A 19,872-nucleotide genomic window follows, 5' to 3' on the forward strand; every position below is an offset into this window, starting at 1 on the left:
CCCGCAGTCGGTTCCGCGGTTGCCGGGTAACCGGGACGGGCCCGCAGCGTCTGTGACGGCGCTGCGGCCTCAGCTGCCCAGAGCTCGCCCCGGGCTGGTTGTTCACAGCCCCGGCGCCTTCAGGCGGCTGCGCTCGGCCATTCCCCGAGGGAAGCGTTCGCGGAGCATCGCTCCGTGCCAGCGAGTCTTAAACTTGCAGAATATTGGTGTCTGCGAGGGACTCCTCAATTGCAGTTGAAGGTAAAGATTGCCTCAAGCTGTGCTTTCTGGTTTTGTCACAGCTATGCTCCAAAAGAGAATGCCAAAGGGAAATACAGGATGGGAGAATGCCAGTCTTCAGTTCGGTGGAATCTACAACTGAGGGGATGAACAAGATATGGTCTACTGATGGTGCTTTCTCCTCACGGAAGAAATGGAACATTTCCTAAATATACTAGTCTATCCATTTTCCCCTATAGTATTTACTTCAGCTGCTTAAAGGTGAATGAGTTCTGCTCAAGTTTTGGTGGGTTGTTATGATCTGGTTCTTAAAATGATTAGGGAGATGCCCCTGAATTAAGGTGCAAAATGAGACCATATGTCAAAGTCGATAGTCTGGATGTTATGTAACAATAAATGTGAGGAAGAGAGAGAAAGAAATAGAAAAAGGAGTGGGGGCGGGAGGGAGGGCCTGGGAAGGGGGGAAGAAAGAGAGTGACAGAGACAGATTTAGTAGAAAATTATCACCATTCCATGGATCTTATCCCATCCCACTAAATCCTCTTCCGGTTTTCTCTGTGGTGAAGTCTAGCAAAACGTAAGACTCCAGTGGATTAATGCAGATTTGGGCAAGGTGGGACTGCCCAGGTACCTCCCTGGGTTGGGCAAGTTGGACTCTGTCTCTTGCTACTTTTCAGTAATATCAAATCCTGAGCACCAGTATATCCTTTGGGTCTGCCACGAATTGGGTTGTGGATTTTCAGGTCTGTTGTGTTACGTGGCTTGCCATGCAGTCATCTGGTGCGAGGCCTCAGGGATGGTCTGGGGGCACTTTGGAGGTCTTTGATGAGTTATGACACCCCCTGAGCTGCCCCTCGTGGGAATGTGCCCTGGATGTGGCCTTCTGGGGCTGGGGGTTTTAGAGCTGAGCCAGTTTGTGTGAGGAAGGATGGGTGTCCACTGCCCCTTACCAGAGGTGACACCGCACACCCAAAATTTCCTCCTTCCCCTCTCTTGATGGAAGGTCTGTGTGCAAACCTGGCCTCAGCAGATGAGTTTGGGGCTATGACTTCCCCAGCCTGAAGGCAGACAGAACTGATTTTCAGGACAGCTGCTGGGTTTGGCTGTGTTGTAGATATAGTTTTCTCCCTCAGCCTTGTTCACTTCTCCCCACACCTGAGCTAATAGGAGAGTTGTGTCACCTTTATCTTGTCTCAAGTTCCCTTAGGCAGCTTAACTCACAGTCCCAAGTTCCAGTCAGGAGGCATTTTCAGGGCAGGGTGGGCTTGGGAGGTCTCGGCTTCCTTATTCAGTTTTGTCACAATGGGCAAAAAAATCCTTTATCACACTATTTAAGCCATTAGCCACAACATTCCAGTCTCTCACAAGTCCTGTGAGGAGCAGCTGAGAGAGCAGGGCTTGTTTAGCCTAAAGAAAGAGGAGGTCCACTCAAGCTATTTTTAAGTGATATTTAAGCAATAGGCTTTGTCTGTACTGTCATTAATATCCAGCTTTTTAGCTCCAGGTTTCAGTATGAGCCATCTTTGAATTGTACAGCATAGCCATATCGTTCAAATAAAGTCCAGCTAGAGGTCTAACAATACTAGCTACTTATGCCAAACGAGCACTCAGCTACTTTCAAATAATATCAAATATTTTTAGCACCACTATATCCCTTGAATGTGCCATGAATTGGGTTCTGGATTCTCAGAGTTCCATTGTTGCTCCTTCCAGTTTTGTTGCTCATCGGGGATAGCCTCCTTCCAAAATGGCTTCTGGATTCCCGAAAAAGACACCGGCACCTCGTCTTCTGCGCAGGGAAAGACTGAAGCCTGACACTGTGAGTAGCCACTGGGGCTGTGTTAAGGCTGGAAACTCCCCTCGTGTCCCTCCTCTCCCTGCCCCTGTTGTCAGCAGCGCTGTGAAGCTGCAGACCCCCTCGCCACCTCTTTGTGCCCTGCTCCTGCTCTTGGTGGATGCTGTCCTGGTGCAGCAGGGAAGGCTGTGTGATGTTTCAGGGACAGTCCAGCATCCTGCCTGGCTGTGCCACTGGAGCCAAGTGAAACCAATGTGCAGCTGAAGCCCTGAGCAAGTGCTTCTTTCCCTTTCCCTTTGTCACAGCAATTCCTTCTGTCAGGCTGGACACTCACCTGTGCTGCCCTGAGCAACCTGCCCGTGGGCACCTGGGCATGTGGGGGGGGGAAGCTCAAACAATGCTCAAAGCCTTGAGAGTCATGGCTGGTCCCAGCTGGAAGAGCTTCCAGGCCAGCTGTTCTCTCTCATCTCCTGTGTGGCCGCAGATCCAGCCCTGCAGGCAACACTGGAGTCAGGGCCACAGAGGTCCCTTGGTGTCTGGAGCTCACTGGAGTGAAGATGCCCCACTGCTGAGGCTCTGTCAAGGAGATCCCTCTGTTTTCTTCTGTGGAGGGGCCTGTGAGCCCAGAGAGAGAAAACAAATGCTAATGAGCAGAGAGAATGAAAACTTGGACACATTCCTGTGCACCTCACTCTTGGTACAACTTTGCTTTCTGCATCTCTTGGACTCACCCAGCAGTGCGATCTCCTTGCTGTGAGCTTTGAGTGTTGTGCAGGGACGGAGTTAGGGGAGTTCTGAGAGCTCGTCCCCACTCTCTGAAAAGGTCACTGCCTCACTCCAGTGAGGAAACAAATGCCCAAAGAGCAGAAGTCCCCAGACATGTCACAGCAAATCATGCAGAGACTAATGGGACACAGCCATGTGGTTGGAGTATGTGCATTGCCCTCTGTATTATTAATCTATTGGTGCTAAGTATTTCAGCAGGAAACTTCCAGGGCTTCCAGAACTGTCCTAGTTCCTCGTGATCACAAATTATGCATCGTTTGTAAGTGCAAGAAAAAAACTCTATAGACAAAGGAATTTCTGAGACTCTTGCTGGTTTTTTGCCTTTTAGCTGACTCCCTCTGCCTTCCAGAAGGAGATGTCTCTCAGCACCAAGCAGCTGCTGGCCAGAGCTAAGAAGGTGAGTCTGCCTCTGATTGCCCAGCCTCAAGACAAGTGTGAGACCTCCCATCACAAGGTAGCCTTTCCCTGCCCTTGCTGTTTGATGTGATCATTGAGGTGGATGCCAAAAGAGCAGCTTGGCATGAGCCTGCTCAGAGTGTGCTCCAGGAGCTTTTGATGAGCCCAGGGCAGAGGTGGAAGCGCCACTGTTTGTCCGGTGTGGGTGGGGCAGATGTACTCACCCAGAGTCTGTACTTGACTGGGGATCAGAGCAGAATCTTCCTCGCAGCAGCTGAACCTCTCCCTGCTCTCTCTGGGCTCTCCTTGCAGTTGTCAGCAGCTGACCCACAGCAGAGCTCATTTCAGCTTTGCCCACCAGAGGTGGTGTTTCAGAACTACACTCCTGGTGAGGTCTGTGAAGTGCCCGTGGTTCTGAGGAACAGGGACAAGGTAAGTTCAGGGACATGGAGGTTTAAGGCTTTGCTGGAAGAGGAGAGCGGAGAAGGGTGGTTAAGGATGGCACCAGGGCATGCCCACTTGTCTCTGCAAGTGGCAAAAGCATCATTCCATGTCTCTCCTTCAGGTTCCTCGCGTGATGAAGGTCACCTTGGAGAGCTCACCTTATTTCCAGCTGGTGGGCCCCAGTGGCGTGTACCGCAAGGTGCCACCGGGTCTCTCTGTCACTGTCCGCATCCTCTTCAGCCCTGAGCAGAACAAGGTGAGTCTGGAGGTGCCAAAAGATTGTTGTCTTCAGTGGAAATGAACCTGCAAGGCTGGATTCAGGGCATCTGGCCTGGGTTTTGAGGAGCTGTGCTGGTTTCCGTGGAGTTGCACGGGATCTAGAACTGGGAGATCCTCTTTGTCCATGCTGAACATGGGGATAAATGCCCTGTGCTGAGACAGTTTCTTTTCCTGCAGGATTACTTCCACCAGCTCCTCTGCACCAGTGAAAGGGAAGGGTTCATTGTGCCAATTCGGGCCATTTGTGCCCGAGCCATCCTGGACTTCCCTGACCAGCTGGACTTCTCCAAGTGCCCGGTCAAGTACTGCAGCCAGAAAACCCTGCTGGTTCGCAATGTGGGTAACCGGGCAGCTCACTACCAGCTGAGCACCCAGAGGTGAGGCAGCTCATCTATCCTTGGGCAAAGGATCTCACCCTTGGGTGATAACAGAGCTGGGAAAGAGCAGCAAAAGGAAGGAGAGCAGGGCAGCTGCTGCTCTGCAGCCTGGCTGGAAATGGGCAGGACGTGTGGGGTTTGCTGTTGCTTCTCATGTTTTCAACAGGATGAAGCCATTGAGCTTTCTCTGTCCCAGATTTCCTGGAGGGTACTGGAACATGTTAGTATCTGGCATGCACCCTCCTGAGCAGAAGCAGTTTCTGAAATGCTTACTCACCACTGTCAGCCAAATAGACCCATTCTCTGGGACGCCACAGGCACGTGGCTTTCCAGTGCTCCTCTCATGAGATGCCTCATGTCAGCTGTGCTGCAGACAGCCTGTGCTGGTCCTGCCAGTCTCAGAAGACAATCAGTGTTTCTCCAGTTGGCTGAACTGGAGAGGGTGATGCATTTTTGACACCGTATCTGCAAGGAAACCAGTTCAGTTGGCTGGTGGTGAGTGGAGGGTTCTGTGATCCTGGAGGTCTTGCTGTAGGAGCTGAGGTCAGGAATGCAGCACAGACCTGCTGTCTAAGCTTAGGCAGCTGAGTGGCTTTGATTTTTTTTTTTCCCCTGGCAAAACAGAGGTCAAAAGGCAAATTGACTTTTCTGCTGTGAAACGTGGGGTCTGAGAGGAGCTTCCACCAAAGCCTGCCAAAGCTATTGAAGCAGGCTGCTGGGATGCTGTTCAAACAGGCTGCTGCTTTTGACTCTGCAAATATGTAGGCAGGAACTTGTAAATGTGTGCACAGGTTTTCTCTGGGATTTCCAGCTCTTGTTTTGTCACCACCAAAAGAAATACCCAAGAAAGTCTGGTATCCTTTTACAATGTGCTTGCCATATGTTCTAATGGGTACTACAGAGCATGTTGGATCCTGCTTGCTAGGGTTTTAAAGAGTTTCTGAACTTGAGGAATGAAATATTGAAGTAGATTAAATAGAGCCTGGGTGCAGTGATAGAGGGAAAGATGGAGCTTGTGATCTGCTGACTGTATTTTTCAGCACAGAGATGGAGCTGCTTTAACCTAACAGACTGGATTTATTAGAATAGTCAATGCTGTTTGACGTCAGCTGTAACACCATCACTTGAAAGTCATATATGTTGAGATGATATTTGGGTTTCTTCCTGCAATAGGTGTTAGTGAACAGATGAGGCAATTCAATTAGCCATAACTTTTCAGTCTTCCTTGGGTTGGGGGCAGCTTTTAATGAGATCAGTTCTCCCCAAATCAAATAATTTAATCATGGCAGTTAAGGCAGCAGTGGACAGAAGAACGTCTGGCTGGAGCAGATAACTCTACCACAGGACTTGAAGTAGATTGTAGCCTCCTTGCACACAGCATTTACCAAAAGTGGAGCTGAACTTTGAGAGCCTTGGTCACAAAATTGCCAGCTTGGTCCTTGATATCCTCATGGCCATAACTTTTGCCCAGCTCTGTCAGTAAGGGGAGCTGATGCTTGATGAAAGTAAGCAAGATGCAAATGACCCTTGAGCCTCATTGCACAGAGCTGGATGCAGAGTATGGGGGAGATGAGGTCATTTCATCCCAGAGGATCTTGTGAGGGCTGGATCTCCTCACACTGGAGTCAGTGGCTGTTTCTGACCCCGTCTGTTCTGTCTTCTGCTGACTGTGGCTGCTTTGCTCTTTGCTTGCACAAGTGAGCAGAAGTGAAGTGGACTGCAGAAGGGATAACATCCCCAGATGTCCCCAAGAGTCCTGCTGTCTCTGTGTTGCAGCCCTTTCTCTGTCCTTCCGGCCACGGGAGCTCTGGCCGTCGGTGACGCCGTGCAGGTGACAGTGGGATTTCAGCCACTGAAGACCGGTGACTGTTCCGCATCCCTTGTGGTGCACTACGACACAGGTGAGAGCTGGGCACTGCCGAGGACACTCTCTGCATCCCTCAGAGCAGAGCCCTTTCTAAGCAGAAAGGCTGCTGTGGCCACGGGTTTAAAGAGGGAGATGATGATAGTTTTCATGGTGTTCCTTTAGTAGTCATCTCGTTTGTAGTCATATAGTTTGCCATCTTGATCTTTGTAGAGATCCATAGAAATGCCATTTCTAGAGAGCATGTCTGATATTTGTTGTTTACATCTGGCCTGGGAAACACTCGGCTACTCACCTGCAACAGGAATGATGAGCTTGAAGTCTGAGCTCAGATGAATCCCAGGAGTTGGTTGGGAATAATGAAGGTTTGAAAGCTCTGGAAACGAGGGAGCCTTTGGTAGGGGTCTGTTCTAGAGGGTGAAATGCTGGCAGGCTGTTCAGGACATCCTCCTGCTGTGCAGATGCAGCTCTCAGCTTGTGATAAATGTACTGATCCATGGAGCTGCTCACTCAGCTAAAAGCTGTGACAGTTTTTTCTATTACCTGTGGTTCGCTGTGTTCCTTGTGCTTCCATCAACCAGCGAGCTGAGCAAAGACTGCCCTTTGCTTTGTTCCAGGTGAAGACACCCACACAAGCCTTCATGGAAGAGCTGTGGATGCCCACATCAGGCTGGACCAGTACACTGTGAGCTTTGAGAAGACGTACGTCAGCCTGTCAAACCACACAGCTGTGCGCATCCACAATATGAGTGACATCACAGTCTGCTTCCAGTGGAAGGCTGTTGACAGTGGGCAAGAGGAGGATCAGCTGGAGCTGAGGTAGGTTTGAAAGATCCATTTCAGTGACATCCATTGCCCAAGGGTAAAATAGCATACAGCCTCAGGAGATTTCAGGAGGATGCAGGGTGCTTTTGAATGGCTTAGGGTAAGTAAAGCATCCCATCTCCACCTGCCTCCCCCAAGCAGCTGTGTGTCAGGAAAAGCTGCCTGAGGTTGCTGGTGGATTCTTCCTCAGCTGTGACAGAGGCTTTGAGCCAGGAGGTTCTCTTGAGGGCTGCTGCCTTTGGAAACCTCTCCTGAGCCTGCAAGTGTGGACTGAACAACAAGTGACCCTCTGATCCATTTGGGACCCCATGGCTCAGGGTCAGCCCTTTGCTGAGGAGCTGCTCGTGGCACTTCCACTTCTCTCTGCAAAGCCATGGCTTGTTAAACAACTTGCTGGGTTTGTCTTTCCTGTGGCTGCAGGCAGTATCACAGGCAGTATCAGCAGCAAAAGGAGAAGTTGTATGATTTTCTGAAGGAGTAGGGAGTGGACAGTACTCACTGAGAACGCTTTGCTCTTCACACCCGCAGCCTCCAGAATGAGATGGCAGAGGTCAGAGAAGATCCCATGGTGCTCTCTGATGGCATTTTCTCCCTTGAGCCAAAGGTAAGGGATGGCTGAGAAGCTGCCTTCCTGCTTCTCTTCCTCCTCTTCCTCCTCGTCCCTGAATAAGGTCACTTGACTGATCCCTGCCTCAGCTGACTTGGTGTGCCAAGAGAGAAGTAATCTGCATTCTGGAGAGGTCAGAGAGCTGGTTGCAAAAAGCGTTTCTGCCCTGTGGGCTCCTGGCAGGCAGCAGGAGCCTGACTAAAGCTTCCAAACTCTGTTCTCAGTGTTATTGATGAGAGTTACTCACTCCTTGCCTGTCGCTGATGCTCTAAAGAATGCCTTACAGGACTGTGGTTGAAACCAAGAAATGTGAGGTCTGAAGAGAAATGTTTTGCTGTCTCCTTCTGCTTTAGGAGGGCGAGATCAGGCCGAATTTTTGGGCTGAGATCAGCGTGTCCTTCAAGCCCCAGGAAGCCCGTGCCTATGAGCGAGCGGTTTACTGCGACATCTCAGGTACAGCGCCTTCCGCTGCCTCTCTCAGCGCAGGGAAGGCGAGGTGCAAATACTCCCCCAGATCACTGGGCTCCTGTGTCATTGCTGCCAAGGGTCCGTGGGCAGCAGGGCAGTGCTGGCACATGCCCACTGTCCCTGCAGCTTCCAGGGCATCTCCTCTATTCTGATTTTTTCCCTCTCAGCTGTTCTGAATGCTGCCTGTATTTAGTGTGCTCCTCCTCCCTTGGGAAAAACACTCTCTGAGGTGCACCCAGAAGGAGAAAGCAGAAGATTTCTGGCATTTCCTAAAGTTTCACTCTCAATAGAGGGGGGGGAAGAATAGATGGAGTCTGTGGATGTACCTTATTTCCTGAGGAAAGAGAAGGGTCTGGATCTTCTCCTGGGACATCAGGAGCTGGTCCCATGCAGCTCAGAGACAGGGACTAGCACTGAGGCAGCCTGGAAAATGCAGGATTACAGAAGGAATTACTGTATTGAAATAGAAATCTCTCCCCAGGCCGTGAGAACAGGCTGCCCCTGTTCCTCACAGGGGAAGGCCTCGGGCCCCGGCTCCACTCCTACTTTGAGGAACTGAACATTGGGGAGGTTTCTATCAGAGTAACCCACAGATATAAGGTGAGCAGCAGCCTTGAGGTGGATCCTGGTGGCTCCTGGGGTAGCAGTGAATTCACAGGTCCGCAGTGTGGACCTGTCAATTCCTGGCAACTTGGGTAGTTGTGATCTTGGTCAAATGTGGGGGGGTTTCTTGGAATCTCGATCTTTTGGATGGGGTCAGAAAGGTGTGTCTGTTGTTCGTGAAAGCCCAATCCCTTCTTTTGGGCAGTCTACCTTGGAGGTCAGCTGGAAGGCTTCCTGCAAAACCGCCTGACACATGAAAGCAACACTGGGACAAAAAGCTGCGTGTTCCAGTCCCAGCCACAAATCACCTCTGTGCTCAGGCTGTCCAAAAGCAGCTGGAACAAACTGGCTGCATTTGAGTTCAAGTGCATTGCAAACAGTTTTCAGTCATGTCCCTCCTGCCTCTTGGTGGGAGTCACGAATCCACCTGCCTGGCTCAGCACTGGTCAAAGTGCTTGGCAGTGCTTTCCTTTGCTGAGCAGTCCCTCACCACACTTCAGCCATGGTGTAGCTCTGGCTCTAGAAAGAGCAAAGTGTTTCTGGGAAGGAAGCAAAGAACTTTCTACATCTTTGCTTCTGGTTTTTCCCACCTGCAGTGAACAGGTTGGGCTGCAATGGAAGCTGAAGGTGCCCTGCCCGTGGTGGGGCTGGGCACACTTGGAGCAGCAGCAGCAGCAGCAGCTCTGTGCTGATGTCACTGGGAATGCTGCCATGCCCAGTGCTGCTCTGAGGGCCAGCTGTGACTGAACTTGGTGATGCTGAGCAGCTCCTCTGTGCTGCTGGTCAGAGTGGACTGTCAGTGCCAGTGGGAATACCCCAGAGTGACTCTGGTTATGTGAAGTTATCACTGCTTTGCATGAAAACCCCAAAGCCATACAAAATTGTATTTTTTGGCTTCTGCCATGCAGCAGCACAGGGGATCTCCTGCCTTTTACAGGTGTTAATGGTTTAATTTGGAAGTGACTCAGACTGGGGTAAGAAAGGAAGATTCCTCATGTATTTCCACTTTGCTTTTCTACTGCTCCAGGCGGTCCTGTTGAACAAAGGGCCCATTGATGCTTCCTTCAGGCTCATCCCTCCAAGCACAGCCATGGGCTCCTTTTTCAGCTTCCTGCCCCAGGAGGGCATCGTGGCACCGCACGGGCTCCAGGTCATCCAAATCTCCTTCTGTCCCACCATGCTGGGGCAGTTTAAGGAAGAATTCTGCTTCTACGTGCATAAATCCCCTAAGCCTGTGACCTTGACTATCAGGTGAGGAGGGCTTTGGGAGCTTGCTGGTCTCATCTGTAGCTGTGTCTTGGTAATCCCCTTCCATCTACTTCATTTTGTGGGGGAGCAGAGAAAAAAGGTGTTGCCTGAGGTCTTAGTCTTGGCTCTGACATCCTTTAGTGTGGGCGTGCCTGCTGCCCTGTGTGGGTAGCCAGGAGATGGAGTGACTCCTCCCTGCAGGGGTGTCTGCTGCTTAGGCTGTGGCAGGCAGCGGGATGGATCAGCTCTGGGCAGTAGCTGCTCTGGGATGTCCCCCTGAACAGCCAGCAAGGCCCCCAGGGCTTTGGAGGTGGGCCAGCCTGGGTGATTCTGCACCAGCAGCAGTGTTTGTAAAAACTTGTGTTAATAATCCATCCCAGATGGGCAGCAGCAGCAGCCTCACCTCACCTCTCACAGCCATGCTGTGGGGCACAAGCCGTGCTCTCAGCTCCTGTGCAGAGAGTGCCCTGGTAGCTCCTTTCCACAGCCAGGAAAGGGCTGATGTGGGAGACAGGGAACTGTGCCAAGGACAGGGGCATCATCCCATGGCAAGGGATAAAATCCTCACTCAGCAAAGGCTAGAGGTGGGAAAAAAAGAAGAAATGTGATGATAGGAGAAGTAAAACTCACTTCAGCTCCAAGGCCTTCCCAGATAGTCTGTCAGCTGCTGTGCCCACTTTGGCTGCCTCCTGTCCACATGGGTTCTGTGCTGAGCGCAGGGTGCTGGGTTGATCTGAAACCCAGGGTGGCTCTGCCAGCAGCTATTAGCCAGCCCCTCCCTAAGGGCACGAGAAGCCTTTGTGATTCCCTTTAACAGAGGCACTGCCTCCCTGCCTTTGTCCTCGCAGGGGCTCCGTGATGGGACCGACTTTCCATTTTGATGTGCCCGCCCTGCACTTCGGTGACATCTCCTGTGGTGAGTGTGCCCTGGGCTCGCAGCACAGTGTCAGAGCTTGGTGTGGTGCTGAAATGGAGCACTTGGACATAAGAGCATTCATCACTCGTGTTTCTCCAGCACAGCCTCTTCAGGGTGTTACTTCCAGGGCTGCTGGTGCCTCAGGTACCCTTTTGCCATCGTGAGAGCAAACAGGACCAAAGGAATAAAAAGTCAGCATCACTGTTTGGCCACTTCTTGTCTCCCTTTGAATAAGTGGCACAATAAAGAAAGGCACCAGGCAGGAATGTGGTTCTGTAAGAGCAGATTCATCCTGATTAATCAGGTTTTATTCCTAAGGTTTCTTCAGCTGGGGGCAGCTGTTTTATCTTTGTTTCTTTTAACTGCCCTGCTGAATGTTGTCTGCACGTGGTCACCTCAGTGGCATTTGAGATTGTGCCATCCTTTTTGTGCCTCCCTCGTGCCTGTTTTGTGCCACTTGTCCTTTTCGTGCCTCTCTTGCCTCCCTGCTGGAGTCACTGCAGGAGCTGACAGTGATCTCTGCTGATGGACATGGAGAAGCCCTGGGCTGTGCCTGCACTTGGTTTTTCCTCGTCATGTGGGTTTAAATGACTCTTGGTAAGCAGGCTGTGGGAGATGTCTCCTTCACACAGAGCTGGCCGGCCAAGCCATAGATCCACTGCAATGAGCTGTAGTTCAGATAACAAAGAAGCAAAATCCAAGCACAGTTTTCTCCCACCAGGATATTCACATCAGGAATCATGCAATATTGATGGCTAAGTGGATATTTGTGTCATTTTCTTAGGTTTTCCTCGCACCTTGAAGTGTCGTCTGTCTAACACCTCCCTGATACCCATGGTCTTCAACCTCCGCATTCCTGGGGATGGCTTGGGAGAGCCCAGCATTGATGTCTCTGTGAACATACTCCATCCCAGTAGCCAGGTTTGGAGGAAGGAAGCCCAAAGTCCTACAAGGCCAAGGGAATTTACCATAAGCCCCTGCAGGGGGAGCATCCGTGCCCTGGGAGCCCAGGATATCAAGGTATGGGAAGAGTCCAGTGGGTGGGGCTGAAGTTTCCCTGGAGTGTGGGAGGGCTTTAGCTCTGGTGCCAGCTTTGAGCACTTGGAGCCCTGTGTGAGTGAGAGATCTGCACTGGGGAGAGGCCTCTGCTGGCTGGCTTCCTCGGGATGTTCCTCAAGGAGCACTGTGTTGTTTCCAAAATCACAAGCTGAGATCACATACCATATGGTCAAGTACTGAAGCCATTCTGTGTTTTTTGAGAGCGATTTCTTTGATTGCAAGTGGGCAGAGGAAGGATGAAAACAAGGTTGCATTAAAGAGAGAGATACCATTGTAGAAAGCAGTTTTCTTTTTTTTCCTGGTCTCCTTTCTCATCTCCTGGGCAGCAGATGAGTTGTATTCACTGTACAGATGAATTGTATTCACTGCTGTATTCCTGCTGTAAAGCTGGACTCAGTCCATTCAAGACAACAGGCTTCTTCTGCATTTATGTCATTGTAGTCAGGTGAAAAATTACTCCCTTTAGCAAATCTGATCTTGCCAGAGAGCTTTTTTTACTCCCAAAGACTGTGCTCTACTTATGGACCAGCAGAAGAATTAGAGCAAAATCCTCCCTTTGTCTACCATGGAAGAAGAATTGGAGGACAGCAGCCATGAGTGATGAGATTTTGGGAGTGAGTAAATCCTTGCTACACTTCTTTTCTCTTGTACCAGGTCACCCTGTGCTCCAACACCATTGGAGAGTACAAGCTGGAGCTGGTGCTGGACGTGGATGATGTTGGCAAGGCGGCGTTTGCACTGCCCCTCACAGCCAGGTACCAACACTTCTCCTGCACTGCTTGTCCTTCCTCGTGCATCCAAGCACGCTGCCTGGCTGCAGCTCCAGAGGAGGAGTGTTGCTTCATGAGCTGGATCTCCCCATCTAGACATGAGCAGAGTGCTGAGAAAGCAGCCCATGGTGAGATGCTCCCTGCTCACAGCCAGGCATGGCCCTAGGCCTTTTTCTGAAGGGAGCAGGAATAAATTAATCATTGCCGTGGGATTTGGTGCTTGAAATGGAACAAACTTCCCAAGGGCTGGCTGTCCTCCTTCCTGCAAGTGGTGAACATGTGCTGGCTTGTGAGCACCCTGCTGCATTGGTTTGCTACCTCCATGCTGTCAGTCTCTCTAATTCCCTTGGGATCATTTCTTTGCCCAGATGCGTCGCTCCTACACTGCGAGTGCTCGACCCTGTGGTGTCCTTCGGGCGCTGCTTTCTAGGGGTCTCCCGTGTGAAGAAGCTGACCCTTGTGAATGACAGCGACTTTCCTGGCTGCTACTGCCTTCTCCCTCAGGTTTGGCCTTGCATCCATCTCGTCCCCTCAGCTGTTACTGAGAGGGTTACTGGGGAATGAAAGGGTTTGGTCAGAGCTGGCCGGTTTGTGCAGCACCTTCCGTGCGGCGCTGGTGCCGCAGCGCCGGCGGGCAATCCCCCGCTGTGGCGGGGAGGGCCACGGGAGCGGCCGCCCCGGCTCTGTGCCGAGGCTCCCGGGGGCGGCGTGGGCAGCGGCGTGGGCAGCGCTCGCACGGAGGTGCTACGAGGAGCCAAGGGGAAGGGACCAAGGAGAGGACACTTGTGTGAAGCCCAAGGAGGTTTTGTTCCAGGAACCAGCCAGGGACAAGTGCCAGAGAAAATGGGGTCTGGCTTCAACTAAAAAGGGTGTGGGCGCAAAGGGGTGGCAACATGGGACAACCAATGGAAGCAGATCACATCCTACACCTTGCATCTTGTTTTTTGCCTTTTTGCTTTCTCCTGAGAATTTTTCCAAGCGTGTGGGAGTTGCTCTTGTGGGTACAGGTTAAGGAGATTAAAGTTTCCTCAGTTCTGAAGTTGCTTTTGATTCTGTCCCTTCCAGGAGAGAAGTCTGGAGGCTGCTACGTGGTACTGCAACTCTATGGCAAGTGGGATTATCAAGGCTCACAGTTCGGAGGAGATCCTAATTGCACTCCTGGCCCGCTTGGTGGGAGAGTGCAGCATCACCGCCGAGCTCGCCGTGTTTGGGAGAGGAGGATCCCCACTGGTGAGAGCAAGGGGAGATGTGTGCCTTGAGCATCTCATCCCAGTGGGGTGTAAGCTGCACAGGGATTCTTCCAGGAACTTGTGATCTATGGCTGCTGTGGACAAGGACAGAAGGGACTGGTGGCACAAGCAGCAGCTTATGCCTAGAAAAGAGGAAGAGTGGAAGCCTCAGAGGTGGCAACCTCAGTGCCTGACACAGCATATGGTTACAAATGTGGGAGATGGGATAACAGCCCCAGTCTGAAACCCAGAGCAGCCCCTGGGTCTCACACTGCGCCGTGTTATCAGATGAGCACAAGTGCTGCTTCATTACAGCTGTTCAGGATCACACAGGGACATCCCTGAATCCTGCTAAAGCAAGCACTGTGTACCAGACCACACTGAAGGAATGTTTTGTGCTGAGCTGGACTGAGGCTTCTCTGAAAGCCAGGTCCCTCAGATCCCACCCATCATATCTCCTCAACAAAGGCCAGCCAAAACTATAGGAATGTCCACACAACTTGCATCTGGAGCACAGACTTTGCTTGTTTTTTCCAGCAAGTTTGGAAATGGATAAGGCAAGAAATTTCTGAACTAAAGCCTCCTAAAAGAGGACTCTGAAGATTCTAAAGAAGATTCTAAGGATTCTAAAGAAGATCCTAAAAGAACTCCTAAAAGAGGCACATATCATAACAGCAAAAGTGACTACAAAATACAGGCCCAGTCTGCCAGGCAGGGGTGCTCTTCATCCCTAAATAGTCTGGTTTGTGACAGGAGCACCCCACCAAAGGCAGCAGGGCTGCAGGATGTGGCTGTGTGTATGTAGCAATACCACTGAGGACAAGGTTGCTTTTATTCTCGTTCCTGTGTGTCGCATTGCCTGGAACGCTGGTGAGCAGGGCTGTTCTTGTCCCTTTGAAGAATACTGCAGCTGAAGGGTTTGTGTGGTTTTATAAGCCTTTTCCTCAGTGAGGATCTATCCCATTGTCACACACTAACTGAAGCCGGGCCAGGCATCCTCCAGCTGCTATTCTGCTCATCTCCAAAGGGCTCTGCCCTGCCTCTGCTGCTTCTGCCCCACTGTCACCTGGAAGCTAAGCCAGCTGCTGAGGCAGAGCTCCTCCCTCCAGCTTCTTCTTCCAGGGAGCCTTGGGCAGCATCAGCCAGGCTGCAGCCCCCTGGGCCTCCCTTCTCCCAGAGGGATAAAAGATCCTTCATCATGCAGGGCTTTAGTTCCTTATTGTGGAGGTACCAGCCACGCTACATGCTTTGTCTCTTCTTTGCACGCTCATGTATGTCCCAAAGGGATGTGCATTATTTCTGGATGCTGCTCCTTCTGACTGAAGGTCATTCTGGCAGCTGTCAATGCCATTCCCTCAAGTCAGACCTCACTAAAGGTTTGACATGATGGAGGCTGGCTTCTTCTGTAGTCAAATCATACTCCAAGCCCTCCAGTGAATCTTACTGGTGTTGTGAGGTTTATGCATTTGAGTCCTGTGTAAGAGTTGGGGTATTTAGGACCAGGGAAATCCAACAAGACTCAAGAAACTGTCCTGGTTTCCACCGGTGGGAGCAGGTAGTTTGGCAAAGGGATCCATGTTCGTTGTCCCCACCATCTGTGCCAGCTTTGCAAGAGGAATCCTTTTGAGTTTCAGACTACTCTTAAGTCAGTTCAGACTTCTTTTTTGAAGGAAAAACTACCTGAATTATGATGCAATTACTGATTAATACCCCCTACTCATATATATGAAGATTACACATAAGCACCAACTGAAGGCAGCTAACTTGCCTCATCTCTACTCTGAAGAGCCTGCTTTGCTTCTGACTTGTGCTGGTTTCAGCAAGCAGTGTAGCTTTTTGAATTTTAAAGAACTTGGTGTTCAGGGATGGCTGTGCAGCAGCAAAAGTTAGGGAGGTGGTTTGGGCCAAGATGGAGCCGTGAATAAAGCAGGCAGAAGGTGGAGGAAATAGCAATGTGGAGGAGGTGTGAAGAAGCAAGCATGGCAAACAGCACTTGTTTGTCCCCTGATGATAACGGGAGCTTGTGGCTTTCAGGTGGATCACTGCAGACCCCACACTTGCTCCAGGCCTTCTGTTTCAGTCTGCATCACTGACAGCTTCAAATGGCCATCGTTATCCCCAGGCTAGGAATGCTCTTAGAGCTGGCTATGTTTTTAAAACGGCCTTTGTTGCATGCTTTTTTTAAACTTTCCTACCTTCTTCCTGGGACAGGAAATCCATTTAGAGTGCATTGGCCAGGGACCCGTTGTCTATGTCTATCCAACGGAGATTAACTTTGGCTCTATCCCAGTCTTAAAAGATCGTTCCAAAACTGTCTGCCTCGCCAATCAGTGTGACCTTCCTGCAAGCTTCCAGGCAAAGATGGTAAGTGTCTGTGAGGCTGTTTTCCAGGGAAGAGTGCTGGCTACTAGCAGCCCTTGACTTGTTTTTTGTATGCAATGTTTCTTTAATGTTCTGTGTGAGTGGAAGCAAGATATTCCATCCGAGTGCAAGCAAGTGGAGCCAGGATCTCAGGCACACCTCTGTGAAAGAGTTTGCAGAGAGGCTGGAGCAGAAATGGGTCTGGATCCTGTTTGCAAGTTCTCTCTTGTGGAAGATACTCAGCTGTGCAAGTCATGTTTTTGGAGCTCTGAGCTCAAGAGAAGCCTGTGGCTCTTTGCTCCTGAGAGGGCATGGATTTCCCCATGCACCCCCCATTCCATCTGCATTTGCTTTGTGCCAAACTTGTGTTAATGGCAGAAAGCAGGCGGTGAGATCTGCCCTCCAAGTGCTCGTGCCAAGGCAACTTTCAGCACTCCTGTGGGTCAAACCAGTAGGGCTGTTGCAAACAAAAGCACCTGTGAGGGTTGTGCAGCCCCAGAGCCTGTGGTCTCCGTAGCATTGCAGAATATCTCTGGAGACCACCTGCAGAGGAAGGTTGTTTCATTCGTGGAGGTCACACAGGGGGACAAGTCACAGGGCTGGAGCTGCAGCTTCTCCTCTGGCAGGAGGAGCAGCCGGGAAGGGTGCGTGGCTTAGGGCTGAGTGGGATGTGCTCCCTGCTGGATGGGGCATCTGGGAGAGGCTTGAAAAAAGCTTTGAAAGGAGAGTTGATCTTCTCTGTCTTGGGTGGGTTCAACTTCTGGAGCTGGTTAAAACCAAGCCTGACACTGTGGACTTGTTTGTATTTGTGGATAAAGCACCAGGTGTTGTGTGAGAGTTCAGGCTCAGCCTCCTGGGCTGAGGAGGAGCGGGGTGAATTTTCCTCTTCCTGCTTTTCCAGCTGTTTAGGGGATAAATGTTACCCCAAAATGGAGGATTGCCAGGGCAATCCTGACTCCACAATGGAATTCTGCTTCCAGCCTCTGCAGGGATCAATGCACCTTGGCTGGGTGGTCGTGGTGTGTAAAGGATGGGTTTCACGTGCTCCTACCAAGGCCAGACCTGCAGAGCTGTGTCTGTACAGCAGTGCTGGTGCAAGGCCTTTCCTCCCTCCCCGGGACACCTGCAGCTCTCTTGCCCCATCTGTAAAGGGAGGTCTGTGAGAAAGCAGAGGACCAGACCGCTCAGGAAGGCCATGCCATGCCCAGAGGGCATGTCTTGCAGGTTTTGTTCTGCTTCCTGCTTTCCTGCTCTGCTCTAACCATGTAGAGGTGTCTTTTCCAAAGCAGAGGGCACTGGGGCAGCTGTCTACAGCTGATGATCAGTGGGAAGCGAGGGCCTCAGGCCTTAAGGGGATGTTGAGAAGCGCTGATGGCCCCTTGGGAAAGGAGACTTTGAGGTTTTGCTCAGCTGGCTTTGTAGTTATTCTTCAGGCTGTCAGCAGTGTCCTCCAGCTGTGTGGCTGCTAGGCTGGGATTTGAGCAGTCCTGCCTTCCTCCGGCCTTGAGCCTTCGTGCAGACCCAGCTCCACTGTTGGGGAGCCAGTGGAGAGGAAATAGCTTCCCTTGGCAGGCACTCCAAAGAGAGCTGGCAGGGGGAGTGACCTTCCCCTGAGGAGGAGCATCCCTTGGGTTGAGCAAAACGGGGCTAATGATCTGAGTCTGTTGAAGGAAGGTAAAATACAGGTTGTATAAGTTCTTGGGGAGCTGCTGTGCTGGATACCATAGCTTACATTTAGGGAAATTAAATGTTTGTGGTTTTTACACTCATCTCCTTAGCCTTCCTATTTCCTGCACCTCACAGCAGAGCGGGGTCCACGGCTTCCATCTAAGTTTGTGTTTGGCTTGTCTTACAGGCTGGGAAACGCTCCTGCTGGAGGGTTGAGCCCAGTGAAGGAGTGGTCCCCCCTAATGCTGAGCTGCCCGTGCATGTCATCGCACACCTGAAAGACACACTGAAATTCCAGGGGGAGGTGGAGGTGTCCATTGAGAACAGCAACACGACCGTCATCTCTCTCCAGGCTGTGGGCACTGGCATCCCAATTCGCTTTGACAATCTCCCTCCGGTGGTCGATTTCAAGTCCCACTTCAGGTAGGAGACTCTAGAAACTTCCATTTCTCCTGTTCGTTCATCAAAGAACAATTTTTCCATAGTTCTTCAGATCTTCTTCAGTACTCAAAGTCCTAGCTCTGTTTGCGTGAAGGCACAGGAATTCCTTCAGAAATGTGTCATCTGAGAGTTGCTAGATATCCTGGCAAGCCACAGAAATGGAAAAGCTGGAAGACCTGGCAGGGCTGAAGCTTTGAGCCTGGGCAACCTTTTGGGCAGAGGTTTGATTGCAGAGTGTGCAGTCAGGGAATGCCATCATGGTGAAGCTGAATCTGAGTGATGCCAGGGAAATAACAGCTCCCATGACATTTTCCATCTGCGCTTCTCTTCTAGCTTCACTCCCTGCCATTTCCATTTCAAAGTGACAAACACAGGACGACGCATGTATCGGCTCCGCTGGAGAACAGAAAGTTTCCACACCTTCCGGCGCAGGACTCGTGCCCCTGCCCGCGGTGGCAGCAAAAGGAAAGGTGCTTCCCAGATCCCCAGACCTGGCAGCCCCGTGTTTAAGGTCCGGCCGCTGCAGGTGGACCTGAGGCCAGGCCAGACTGTGGAGATGGTGCTGGAAGGCTGCTCCAGCACAGTCCAGGTGAGGCCCCTGACATGAGCTGAGCTTTCCCTATCCGATCCCTTCCACTGCAGCTTCTTCTGCAGCCCCTTGACATTTGCCTGGGAAAAGGAGCAAGTGACTTCCAGAAACTGTTTTAAGGCCAGTTGCTTTCCTTGCTGGCCACCATCAGTTCCTATGGCTCTTTTCTGTTTCCCTAGCTACCATAAACCCAACTTGCTGATCCAAAATACAAGCTGAAGGAAGTATTGCTCCTTTGGCAGGCAGGGGTTACTGGCGTCATGTGCTGAGGCAGAAAGCAAGAGCAGGGGAAAGAACTTAGACTAGAAGGCCAGGCAGGAAGCAAATGAAACTACTCTCAAGTGGTTTTTCCGAGGGAAGCAGGGAGTAAAACAAAAGCCCTGTGAATGGCAGCAGTGTCTGGGAGCAGCATTGCTTTTCCTCTGAAGACAAACATGGGCAGAGGGCAGGTCTAGCTGGAGGAGGAAAACACAGTGTACAAACACAGCTGTAATGATCAGTGCGATGTCCATCCGGGCAGGAAACTGTTCCCAGGGATCATTAGAATTGACAAATTTACTTTGGTCAACTTTTCTCTTACTGCTTGCCCCAGTCTCTCAGCCAGCCCTGGTGTCCCAGGGGCAGCCAGGTTTTGCAGCACCCCTGGAGAGCAACTCAGAGAGGGAGATTTTAGCAGTCTGAGAGTGTTCTCCTAGCTGGACCTTTCTTTCCAGGGGAAATGAAACTCTGCAGAGAAGCTGCCAGCTATGTCTGGTATGCATTCTCTGGCTCCAGGAGCCCTGGGCACAGATATTTAGACTAAATAGGTGGCAGCACAGAAAGAAAAGGAGACCTTTTGAGGAGAGTGGAGACTGATGACAGTCTCTAATAATAAGTGACAGGAATATGGCCCATGGGTGGGTGTCAAGCCAGTGTGGCCTGTTGGGCC

General features: G+C 51.2%; 1 protein-coding gene across 6 annotated transcripts in view; it reads left to right on the forward strand.

The window, feature by feature from the left end:
• Positions 1–19,872, forward strand: part of LOC110479561 (axonemal central pair apparatus protein HYDIN) — a 33,283-nt gene continuing 13,411 nt past the window's right edge. For 2 of the 6 annotated variants that reach the window (XM_085589449.1, XM_085589450.1), the window contains exons 1-17: positions 3,204–3,628; positions 3,762–3,896; positions 4,097–4,296; positions 6,073–6,197; positions 6,778–6,979; positions 7,514–7,589; positions 7,946–8,045; positions 8,542–8,660; positions 9,691–9,914; positions 10,760–10,827; positions 11,612–11,847; positions 12,541–12,641; positions 13,025–13,160; positions 13,722–13,886; positions 16,097–16,249; positions 18,102–18,337; positions 18,689–18,944. In XM_085589449.1, the coding sequence (XP_085445575.1) occupies positions 3,356–3,628; positions 3,762–3,896; positions 4,097–4,296; positions 6,073–6,197; positions 6,778–6,979; positions 7,514–7,589; positions 7,946–8,045; positions 8,542–8,660; positions 9,691–9,914; positions 10,760–10,827; positions 11,612–11,847; positions 12,541–12,641; positions 13,025–13,160; positions 13,722–13,886; positions 16,097–16,249; positions 18,102–18,337; positions 18,689–18,944 (2,805 nt within the window). In that variant the 5' untranslated portion in view covers positions 3,204–3,355. The other 4 variants (XM_085589451.1, XM_085589453.1, XM_085589452.1 and 1 more) reach the window with 4 other exon arrangements.

The sequence above is a fragment of the Lonchura striata genome, chromosome 11 (genome assembly GCF_050655825.1).
Source record: "Lonchura striata isolate lonStrDom1 chromosome 11, ASM5065582v1, whole genome shotgun sequence".
Taxonomy (NCBI): domain Eukaryota; kingdom Metazoa; phylum Chordata; class Aves; order Passeriformes; family Estrildidae; genus Lonchura; species Lonchura striata.